Raw genomic sequence first — 12,392 nt, forward strand, 5'->3', positions numbered from 1 at the left:
ATGACCTCCCTGAGAAGCTTCTATGAAAAGGTTAAGTTACAATTTGGGAAATGAATGCACAATTTTCCTAAGTCTCTCTCATTTGAAAAATTTAGAGCTTTTCTGTTTCTATGGCTATAAAACTCATGTTGATCTTTCTTTGAGGTGGACAACTTTAATTCAAAAGACATTTGTGACATATGTGTTTGTCTGTGTCAGGCACTGCACCAGGTGTAGAAGGAGCTGGGATTATGTACTTAAATTCAGATAAATTTTATAAAATCATGACATAAGCACACTTTTAAAATTCTTACAGTCTGTTGGCTAATACGGTCTTTAATGTAACAATGATAAATTTAAAGATTTCCTCTAAGACTTCATTGCTTTTCTATGTTAAAAATTAATAGTTTTTTTCTTTTTCTGACAAAACACTGGCCCATGATATACATAGCTCTTGCCTTTTCAGTCTAAGAATCTATGATACAAGAGGATACCTGTGCTGCTTTGGATTTTGTCTAGATGGCCAGGCAGTAACTAGGTTCCTTCCTCTGTTAGATTCGTATCAACAAAGGTCACAGTTCCAGATGACTGGTCAGGCCAGAAGTGAAGCTACAGTATCAGACATGGAAATTGGAAGGTCATGGCTGAAACTGTCACAGGCACTTTAGACATGTTTCTAAAAGTGGAAAAAGCAAGGAGCATGATTGAGATTCTCCACATCAATTTTAATTTTCTTTCCTCTTTGTTAGTTCTAACGCTGTCTTGGTGCCTCCAGATTATTGGGAAATGATAAAGGAAAATGTGAATCTTATTATCTGGGGCTTTCCTTTATCTGCTCTGACCCTCATTCTTGCCAATCAGTTCCAGTCTTCAGTAGAAGCCTAATTTTTTCTCTTGCCTTCCCGGAGTAAAAGGCTTATGACTCACTTCTGCTCATCCTCATTCCTTCTGCAGGGAAGGAGAGATAAAAAGTCCATAAGAGAATCGTACTTTTTTCTTTATAACATTTAATTTGAGATGTGTGCTTTCCCCCGCAATGTCAAGTTCTTCTTCCTTATGAATAGGAAAAATGGTCTAGAAGGAGATACTACCACCCAATTACTTACACAGCAACCTTGCATTTACATAAACCAACAATCTTTATTTAATGAGTTCTCCATTGGAGTCAGTAAATATAGTCTTGGTTTGGTTTTCCTTGCATAGCAGGTCACCTCCAAGCTCTTTTAAACCTTTGTTTTCCTTTTCACTTTTTAGAAACTAGTTTGTAGGACAGCCTGTCCCCCATTGCATGAAGTTCAAATGACAGCTTATAGCTTGATCTGGTAATCACGCCTGACTCCTCTTTCCCATATGAACATATGATATCGTTTTGTGGGTAAGACATTCAATGATTCATTTCAAAATTTTTATCTGTTGCCGCAATGTGCCAGACCCTGTGGTAGTACAGGGAAATGAACACAGACTTTGAAGTTTAGTGGATTGTATTAATGCCAACACTAAATAGTGTTTATTAAGCATCCGTGTATGTATATATACATTCAGGTCCACGAACCCTTTTCTTTCATATAAGATATACAGTCCTAGTAACAAATTATGATGATTCACTGTCTAATTTAATTCTTACCCAAGAGGAGGCAAAAATGCCTAAACATACATTTTATGTAAAGACTTCAGAATTTTAGGGAAAAGTACAAATGTCATAAGGATTAAGTGGTTGTTTCCAGCCTTCCTTGAGTATTCAAGGGTGTTCCTTCAAAGTTCCATACTTACTCATCTCTGCAAACAGCTGTCTTCTTTCTGCCATGGTATTTCCTCTTTTCCCACTATCTTCAATCATTCTATGAGACAAAATAGTTACAATGTGTATTAGCCTCATGTTAATAAGGCAAACAGCCATTTCTACGTAAACACACTTGCTGTGGTCATGCCACAGACATAGACACCAACTACTTAAAACTGTGTCTGTAAAAAGAATAGCTTTACTTTGACTAACTTAAATGGTTGTACATATTTTCCATATATAATGTAGTTGTGGAAGGGGTGTAAAATTTTTATTTTCTAATGTACAAATAACTACAATAGCAGATCACCTTGTGCTATAATGGAATACAACCCTCTACCATCTGTTAGGTGATGCATTTCACATAGAGTTCCCCTTTCAATTTTGGGAATACCTACGAATAACATAGAGCAGATATTATAGATCCAATTCAAGAAATGATGAGAGCGAGAGTCTCATGGACATAGTAATGGCGTAGATGTGTGGACTCCAAGACCAGTCTGCTTTCCACTACATTCTGTTACAGCTTGTCCTGTGTGCACCCAAAACCTCAATTTAGAAGCAGGTCATTTCCTAAATGTTCATTTCTAATTTAAGTGTTTGGAACCTGCAACTGTTTTTCTATACATAATAATCTCAGGCAAAGTGGTTAGGTTCACCTCTCTCTACTTAACCATACTATCGTCTGCAACAGAACTACTTAAAAAATACTATGAAAACACCAACAGTTAAAATGGAGAATTAAAAAAAAATTTAAAACATTAAAATTTGACTTAAGGAAAAAGAAAATAATGAGAAAGTTAATGGAAATGTTGTTTAGCCCGATAGAGGGTTTGGGGCTAAATATACGTGTTTTATAGGTTGATGGAGTTGATTTTTTGTTATAGCAAATTAAGCTTTTAAAAACTAAGGTTTTCTCTCTCACACACACATATATACATACACTTGTATACATATATATATGTTTTGATTCAGGCATGGTAAACAGAAGGCACAGCTGATCTTTCTGGCTTTCAATGGACCCTCTTCTTTTTCAAATATGAATTTTGCTCATGTTATTGTTATTATTTTTGTCTGGATTGCCCTCAGCCTATGAATGGATAAGTTGCAGTTATCCCTCAGGTCTCAGTTTAGCTGTATCTTCCTCTGAAATTTTCCTGCACTCTCTATGATGGTTTGGTTACTATCCTCTGAATCTCCATAGTCTGTTATGCCTCTTTCTCAATGCTGAGCATTCACTTAACAAATGTTTACTGAGTGCCTTCTATACTCCAGGAACCAAACTAAGCTCTGGGTATACAACAGTGATGAAGTCACAGTTCCTGCCCTCAAGGTGCTTACACTCTAGTAGTGAGATACAGAAGCATAAAAGCAATGAAAACACAATGAGGCAACTATAGTCGTAGAAGTGTAAAGAAAGATATGTGAATGCGAGAGAGGTTGACTACCTGGGGGTAAATTTAAGGGAACTACAATCCTCCCTTGGTATCCACAGGGGATTGGTTCCAGCCTCTCCCCTGCTTCCCCAATACCAAAATCCTCACATGCTCAAGTCCCTTATATAAAACAGTGTTGTACGGTTGGTCCTCTGGCTCTGCCTTTGATGGGGAGTTGGTTGAGTCCTCAGTGTGGACCCCACAGATATGGAGGGCCCGCTGTGCTTGCAGAAGACTGCTCAAAAGATGGTGACTCACTGGGGACTAAAAGAAGAAAATTGGTGGAGAAACAAAATGTGATGTCAGACAAACTGGTCAAACAGCCTCTCCAGTTGCTTCTATGAGTTAAGGATTATTTGCCTATTGCTAGGAAAGGAAAGAAGGGCATGGAACAGCCTTAGTTTACAGAGTTAAGAGTGTGTATCCATTCACAATGGGTGATAATATAACCAAGGTCAGGCTTCAATAATAACTGGAAAAGCACAGAGTTGTTGATGAAGCTTCCTCAACTTGGTAATGATGCAGTGCTGAACACAGTCCAATACTTTCTTTTTATGAGATTTTAAATGTGCAGGTATGGTTGATATATAGAAATCAGGAGAAAAACACACGCTTCCTGAATCACGTAACCCATCTCCTTTCCTCCAGAGGAAGTGGGCAGATAATAATCTGATATTCACAAACTAGTCTGGGGAGAGCTTCCAATTTTTATTTCAAGAGCTCAGAAGTAGAGCTGAAGCAGTATAGAGATAGGGGATAGAACCAGGATATGTTCCTGCATCTGTCTATATGTTGGATTGAGATGAGAAGAACCATTAAAAATAAATCACAAAGGATGGCAGGCTGGAAAGCTCTGTTTGAAAATGTCAGGGAGCAGGGGAGGGGGAAGGGCAAACTGGGACGAAGTGAGAGAGAGGCATGGACTTATATACACTACCAAATGTAAAATAGATAGCTAGTGGGAAGCAGCCACATAGCACAGGGAGATCAGCTCGGTGCTTTGTGACCACCTAGAGGGGTGGGATAGGGCAGGTGGGAGGGAGATGCAAGAGGGAAGAGATATGGGGATATACGTATACGTATAGCTGATTCACTTTGTTATAAAGCAAAAACTAACACACTATTGTAAAGCAATTATACTCCAATAAAGATGTTAAAAAAAAAAAAAAGAAAATGTCAGGGAGGTAAAGACTGGCTTGTGAACTTGCAGAGTTACTGCCCTTACTACTCACTTGGTACTGTCTGTGACATTTCTTCTTTTAGTTAACTTTTTGTGTGTCTCTGTAAGGTTTTTAGGGCAGTAACTGAAAATTTTAAATTCTTCACAGTGTCTAGCCAAATCCAGTCAACAGATACTATGTCCAGTTACTATTTATTGAACAAAAGAATAAAACAGAAAAAAAAGAGGAAAGAGAGAGAAAAGAAAAATAAGTTTTCTTTCTCCAAAATGGACTTTCAATTATATTTTCAAAAACTGACTCATAGAAGAGTGAAATTCCAATTGTATTAGTTTCAGAGATTAATTATTTGAAATAAGAGAAACCAATTTATATTTTTAAAATAATCTTGAACCATGCATTTTACAGTAAAATCTTGTCTTATGAAACAGAGGTTGAAATACATGCAAACTACATTGATGTCACCTTTTGGTCTATTCATCAATTTTGGTTAATTAACTCATAAAAGAATAATCATTAGTTACACAATAGGTATTAATTCTCAATTCTAAGTAAAATGTGTACCTTATGAGGAAAAGAAAGAAAAACTCAGTGGTGTAAAATAATGGAAAGCCTGGAAAATAATTATGAATATAAAAGCAAAAATAGCACACCTCTCATTTTCCCCCCAGAGTTTTCTGGGAAGCGGCGCAGTTGGATAAAATGGAGAATATTCATTTATTCCCCATCGATTGCAGTCATAATAGTAAAAATGGAGGCATGCCAGTTTCCAGCTTACACTGATTCCACAGAGGGACTCGTGGACACAGTGAGCTCATGAATCAAATAGGCAAAAAGCACCACTGTGGGCTCCTTAGTTTCCAATTTAACTCTGATCAGTGGGTCTTGGGATACACAATGCCTGACTATATTCTCATCGTTTTAGAAAGAAAGAAGAGTAAAAATTTCAGTAGAGGAAGGAGGAAGAGCTTTTCAGAGCTTTTTGCTTCTGAAATTGTCAAGAAGCTTGACTTTTCATGAATTTCAGTATAAGGACAGCTGCCCAGAGTCATATGGAGGAGATGAAGGGGAAAATAACCCATCTATGACAATACTAATATCACAAGGTGCATGGCTCACCAACAGGCCTGATTTGGTCAGTGTCTGTTGCTCCTTCATGTAGATGAGATGCTTACCTTAGAGTTTTACCAGAAGATTGCAGAAATGTCAAAAGTATAACAAGAACTAACAATGATAAATAAGGGATGAGCCCCGTCAGATGTTTCTTTTACTAGCACTCAGTCCCACAGGATACACAGGGTGTGTATTGTTTTCACTTATGAGAATCCATCCTTTCATTCACTTAAGAAATATTTATAATGTAGCTATAATTGGTCAGACCACTGTTAGCTTCTTGAGATCCAAAGATGAGTAAGACCTGATCCTTGCCCTGAAGAAGCTCACAGTCCAGAAGGGGAAACAAATTTTTCTAACAAATAAATATAATTTGGTGTAATATGTACTATAATGAAAGTATATACTGCTAGATATAGTAGTTTATGTGTGGGAAGATTCAAAAGAGACATCAAAGAAAGGGTGACTCTGGAGCAGAGTTTTAAAGGATGAATAGGAATGTTCCAGATAGAAAAGGGTGGAGAGAGGGCAATTACAGTTAGAAAGAATCACTAAAAAAAAGCATGGAGCTTGAGAAAGGGTATATGGTGCATTTGGCAACTGGGAATAGTTCAGTATTGCTGAGTGCAAGTGAGAGGCGAACAGGCATCTGATCTAGAAAGCCTTATTTGTCAAGTCTAGACAGTATAGGACTTTCCTACGGGAGGCTGGGTACCATCCAAGGTTTTAGCAGGGAATTGATGTACACAGATTTAGGTTTTGGCAAGATTGCTCCAGCATGTCGAGTGGAGAAAAGATTTGGGTAGGCAGGAGGGTAGGGGATAGAAACCCATGAGTAATGGAAGAGTCCAGTTAGCTGGACACTTCCATGATTCAGGAGTGAAACTAATATGTCTTATGCTAAAGGACTGACTTGAGAGAGATTTAGGACACATCTGATAGGACTTGGTGATTGGCAGGTCATGTGGAGAACAGCAGAGGAGAGGACCTCAGCTTTCGCTTGCCCGCAGCACTTCACATATATTAGAAAACATTCTGCTGAACTCATGGCACAGTGAGTTTGTAGGAGGTGAGGTCACCAAGCCACCCTTCTTCCAGCACAGTCATTAAAAGAGGCTAAAAGCTGGATAGGGAGGGCTCCACCTCTTAGCCCCTATATAGGGGGGAGGGATGAAATAACAGAGTAGAACAGTGTGGGAACCAGCAAGAAATAAAGAATAAAATCCAAATGTGAGACACAGAGTGTTGGAAGAAAAGTGCATTTTATTTTGGCATAGTGAGAAGTTCACACTGAAATATCACATCCTTCACGACACGTCTTTAATCCAACATCATCAGTAATAAACAGACATTTCTATTACACATGACATATAAGACATTTTAAAGGTAGAAGCTTAAACTAATGGTGCCTTCCATTTGTATAACTTTCTGAAGATTATAAAATGCTTTTCCCTATAACCTGCTGAGGAAGTTGAAGAGATATTATTACTCTCAAATACTAGCTGAAGAACTTGAGACTAGGCAGGTGAAGTGGCTGTCCCAAAAACAAAGTTTTGTCTGGCAGGGCAGGAAATTGAATCCATTATTTTTTTTGCCTTTAATTTTGAAATTCCTCAGCTAGTTTGGATTCTAATTGCCAGTAATCTTATTCCAGCTGCCACTGTTCAACACAAATGAAGATTTTCTGAAACTGATAAACTGAAAAGAAGTTGACAGAAGTTGGTGATTAACAGTCCGAAAGGAGCCTAGAGAGGAAGGGTCCACATCACTCTCAAATGTCACTGAGAAATTCCTTTGAATGCTACTTCTTAATGGAATCCTCCCATTTTAAAACATCGTTGTACTGGAAATTATCATAGAGATTAAAATAATTCCCAGCTTCAGGATTTATGTAAACCCAGACACATATAAACATACCAACTCACACCCTGATTCACACTCTCACATTTTAAATCCACAAAAGCCGACAATGTTTTTAGAAAAGTCTGGCTCTGCTTTGCTTCTGCTTCACTTTAGCAAACACAAGACTTGCAGATTTCATGTTTAGTGTGATGAGACTCTTCCCAGGCTTTATCTCCTTCCATTTGCTCCAGGTGAATGACAGGAAGATGCAGGGTCTAGCCATCACCAACTGATGTAATCCCCAAAGTTAATAAGTGCAATGAAGGCCATTTCAAGCTCCTTTCCTCCTCTAATTGATTTATTGGTGGCGTATAAATGCCTGTTTCCATTTCTGTTAATGAAAGAAGCCTCTAGTAGGACTTTCACAGATTTACATTCTTGTCCTAATCTCTGGCAATATAATAAAGAAGTATTCAGAGCTCTTTCCTGAGGCAAAATATAATTGCGTTTGCTTTTATCTCTTAGTCTTTTATCTAGATGAGCTCCTGAAAGTAGGAAAATGCTGTCACTAAAATAAATGGCTATAATGGGTTTCTGGCTTTGCCTTTTTCTTTGAACATCGCCTTCTGCTTTTGGAACTTGAGTTTTGTTTTTGGGGGATGAGGGGCATGAGCTCACTATTTTAGTGTCACGACCAGCTGGACTTATTATCAGGGATTTGATCTTTCCTCAGAAGTGTCCACCATTGTGATTCTCAGCTGTGGCTGCCCATCACACCAACCTGGAGACTTTACAAAAAAATACAAATACTACCCGGATCTACTGAATCTGGGGCTGAGGTGGAGCATTTGCCATTTAAAAATGAACCATAGGCGCTCCTGATACCTACCCAGATTTGAACTAGAAATATGATGCCAGTTGAGTTTGATCATTGAACGTATTTGCACAACATTAGGCTGGAATTCTTTTTTTTTTTTTTAATTTATTTTTTATAAATTTATTTATTTATTTATTTATTTTTGGCTGCATTGGGTCTTCGTTGCTGCACACGGGCTTTCTCTAGTTGCGGTGAGCAGGGGCTACTCTTCGCTGTGGTGCGCAGGCTTCTCATTGTGGTGGCTTCTCTTGTTGCAGAGCAAGGACTCTAGGCACACGGGCTTCAGTAGTTGTGGCGTGCGGGCTCAGTAGTTGTGGCTCGTGGGCTCTAGAGCGCAGGCTTAGTAGTTGTGGCGCACGGGCTTAGTTGCTCCGCGGCATGTGGGATCTTCCCGGACCAGGGCTCGAACCCGTGTCCCCTGCATTGGCAGGCGGATTCTTAACCACTACACCACCAGGGAAATCCCTAGGCTGGAATTCTTATGTTGCTTTGTAATATGTTTCTCTAGCTTGTAAGACCCACTTTAAAATGTACTTTGAGCCCAGGGAGAAGATAATTAATTCTTCAGGGAACGTAAATAGACATAAACAGATACATACATTGATATGGGTACGTAATGAGGCAAACTTTAAGAAACAGAAAATGCCATTAAAAAGTGAGAAAACCATTTTTAGCTGGAAAGAACTACTATCAGTGGTACTTTCAAGTCAGGAAGGAACCTGCTGTTCTGGGCTCAGAGGGTACAAGATATTTAAGGCTATTTGGTTTTGTTTGACTTCATTTGGCTTGGTACGAGGCTAGGACTTCTGGTCAAGAGGAGCTGGCATCACCTCCTATTAGTCAGGGTTTAAAGATTGCAGAACAGGGCTGGGAGCAACTTGGTATGGGAAAAGGGAGCCTTTTGGAAGGAAGATGATAAAAATTTGGACTCTGTCACGTGAGGTTCAAAGTTATTAGAAAGTCTCTGAAGGACTTGGGAGCCCTGCCTAAGAGCTTCATCAAAAGGACCTCAAAGATCCCTAGGGGAAACAACCACAGGGAGGGGGTCGTCTGTACTGCTGCCTTTAGCACTGCACTAGGACCTAAGATTTTTTTAGAGAACCATGTTTTATCCAGTATGACGTGCCTTTGGGACAATGGCTGTGTGTGCGCACCTGTATTTCTCAAGAGCAATAGCGTTACGTGTATAGGCCCACTTGGTCATGGGGGAACCGTGGCTGACCTTAACACTGCAGCAAGAGTCTTCCCTGTTCTCCTGCTGGGTTTGCCAAATTCTTAACTTTTGGGGGTCAGGCGTTTGTTAGGAAATGACTGCCTTCCGATAGTTTGGAACCTTCTCCATTCAGTGTGGGATATCACTGTTCATAAACATAGGTCTGTTTCTTTTCCCTACATAACTAATAAATGAAAACAAATAAGTGAAAAATGAAAATTCCCCTGCCCCCATAATTACAAGATAATTTTTCATTAATCTCGCAATAATACCACCCCAAGTTTTTTTTAATGTATTTTTTAAAAAATTAATTAATTAAATTTTATTTTTGGCTGCATTGGGTCTTCATTGCTGCGCACGGGCCTTCTCTAGTTGCGGCGAGCAGGGGCTACCCTTTGTTGAGGCTCGTGGGCTTCTCACTGTGGTGGCTTCTCTTGTTGCAGAGCACGGGCTCTAGTAGTGCAGGCTTCAGTAATTGTGGCACGTGGGCTCAGTAGTTGTGGCTCGCGGGCTCTAGAGCGTAGGCTCAGTAGTTGTGGCGCACGGGCTTAGCTGCTCGGCGGCCTGTGGGATCTTCCCGGACCAGGGCTTGAACCCTTGTCCTCTGCATTGGCAGGCAGATTCTCAACTACTGTGCTACCAGAGAAGTCCAGACCCCAGGTTTTTGAGTTTTGGATTTTTAAACCTGACTTATCTCATTATAGTGGGATTATACTGTATATTATATATATATTATATACAATAGTATATATAGTATATATTATTTTACTTGCATATGTAAAAATGTGTGTATATATATATATATATATACACACACACACATTTATGTAAGGAAAATAGTTTGGAAAAATTTAAAGATGCAATTCAAAATTTTTTCAAGTGACTGAGTTAATTTAACTTCTCAATGAAGAGGTATTAGCTGATAAAGCAATGCAATGCTATCCAGTCCATAATTTATTTTAAGTTTTAGCCCCTTTCAATAATTTGATAAAAGATGTGGATCCTCACTCCACCAAAATGCTCATGTCCCTGGATACATAAATAAAGGAATTATAGTTGCTTGCATGGGCTGGTTTAGGGGAAGAAAGCCAGGATTTAATGAGAATCAAAGGTAGCTTTATTTTATAGGGAACACTAACCATTAGTTAAAGGGAGCGGCCAATGGATGTATCCACAGAGCAGCTGCCCAGGGGAGAGGGCGAGAGGCTCGTGGTGGCCTACTCAGGCGAGGAAAACATGAAAGAAATCGAGGTGGAGCCATGATGATGCGGAGAAGACAGTGATGAGCTCCTCAAGTGGTAGAAACCAAGGTGCCAGATATACAAAGTCAGTACTCAAGTGTCAGGCAGAAACTCGCATCTGGAAATGCAGAGTGCTTTAGGACATTACCAGCATGACTCCTGGTGCTTGAAAGGATTCTAACTCACCTTTTGTTTTGGAAGATCTTAAAAAGAGTAGGAGAAAGAAATAGGTCCTCTCTTGTCCGTGTCTAGTGTGCTGAGGAAACAAAACACAACTGGGGCTGCCACTAACCATGGGCTAATTGTTATCTGGACTTCTAGGAGTGCGATTTCCATGAGGAGAATTGGGAAAAGGAAAGTGAGAATAAAAGTGTAGGGCAGAGCATTGAGCATCCAGATGTAAGCCAGGGAGGCATGAGTGCTTTAAAATTTCCATTTCTTATTTTTTTAGGGTTGGGGAGTGCTGAGTTTGGAGAGGTGGAAAAGGGAGAGGCAGGTAAGTAAATTGTTTTCTGCAAGAGGACGAGAAAATCAGATTTTTCTGGGAGAAGAAATAGTAATAGTAATAATAATAATAATAATTTCCACAATACTATATAAAACAATTAACTATTTTACAAAAAAGCATACTAGGTACCAAGCACTATGAAGGACACCATAATGTTGGTGTATTTACTCTTCCCATCTTACTGATGTGGAAACTGAGCTTCAGAGAGATTAAGTAATTGCCCAGGTGATCAATTTAGGGCTTAAAACCAGACATGTCTGACTATAGAGTACACTGGGCTTCTTAAGAAAGACCAAAATGGAATTGTATGAAATAAGATTCAAGGGAACGGCTCTTTTTCTCCTGTGGGTAATGGTAGTGGGACGTTGCCCACACATACACACACTGAAATGGACTAAAGCATAACTGAAGACATACATTAGTGGATGCCAAGGGGAGCTGGGCAGGATGGAGTTAATGGGCTGTGCGATGCCACAGTTTAGCAAAGGAAAGAGACTTGCGCATCATAAAATGCCTGTATCCTCTTCATCCCCCCATCGTTTTCTTCCATCTCTCCTCTTTTCATTTGATTCTCTCTTTCTTTGATCCAGACTTCCCTTCTTGCCCTTTCTTTTCCTTTCCTTAACTCTGTTCCTTTGATCACTTTCTGCATTTCTATGTGTATTAGGGAATATGATTCCCACCAACAAAACAGACAGTTCTTAGCTTGAGAAAGAAAGACCAAGGCAGGAACAGTGGGAAAAGAAAACAAAGTTATATGATGAACAAGTTCTAAGGATCTAATGTACAGCATGGTGACTGTAGTTAATAATACTGTGTTTTAAACTTGAAATTTATTAACAGAGCAGATCTTAAGTGTTTTCATCAAAAAAAAGTAAATATGTGAGGTGATGGATGTGTTAATTAACTTGATTGTGGGAGTCATTTCACAGTGTGAAATCATCATGCTGTGGGACTTCCCTGGTGGTGCAGTGGTTAAGAAGCCACCTACCAATGCAGGGGACATGGGTTCGAGCCCTGGTCTGGGAAGATCCCACATGCCTCAGAGCAACTAAGCCCGTGAGCCACAAGTACTGAGCCTGCACTCTAGAGCCTGCGCGCCACAACTACTGAAGCTTGCGTGCCTAGAGCCCGTGCTCCACAACAAGAGAAGCCACTGCAATGAGAAGCCTGCACATTGAAACGAAGAGTAGCCCCCGCTCAGCGCAACTAGAGAAAGCCCACG

General features: G+C 39.6%; 1 protein-coding gene across 22 annotated transcripts in view; it reads right to left on the reverse strand.

Annotated features, from left to right (window-relative positions):
• The window catches only part of DTNA (dystrobrevin alpha), a 390,068-nt gene that overhangs the window by 129,559 nt on the left and 248,117 nt on the right, over nt 1-12,392 (reverse strand). For all 22 annotated transcript variants that reach the window (XM_057526111.1, XM_057526112.1, XM_057526123.1 and 19 more), the window contains exon 3: nt 1,750-1,817. In XM_057526111.1, the coding sequence (XP_057382094.1) occupies nt 1,750-1,816 (67 nt within the window). In that variant the 5' untranslated portion in view covers nt 1,817. The remainder of the gene's footprint in view (nt 1-1,749; nt 1,818-12,392) is intronic.

The sequence above is a fragment of the Balaenoptera acutorostrata genome, chromosome 13 (genome assembly GCF_949987535.1).
Source record: "Balaenoptera acutorostrata chromosome 13, mBalAcu1.1, whole genome shotgun sequence".
Taxonomy (NCBI): Eukaryota; Metazoa; Chordata; class Mammalia; order Artiodactyla; family Balaenopteridae; genus Balaenoptera; species Balaenoptera acutorostrata.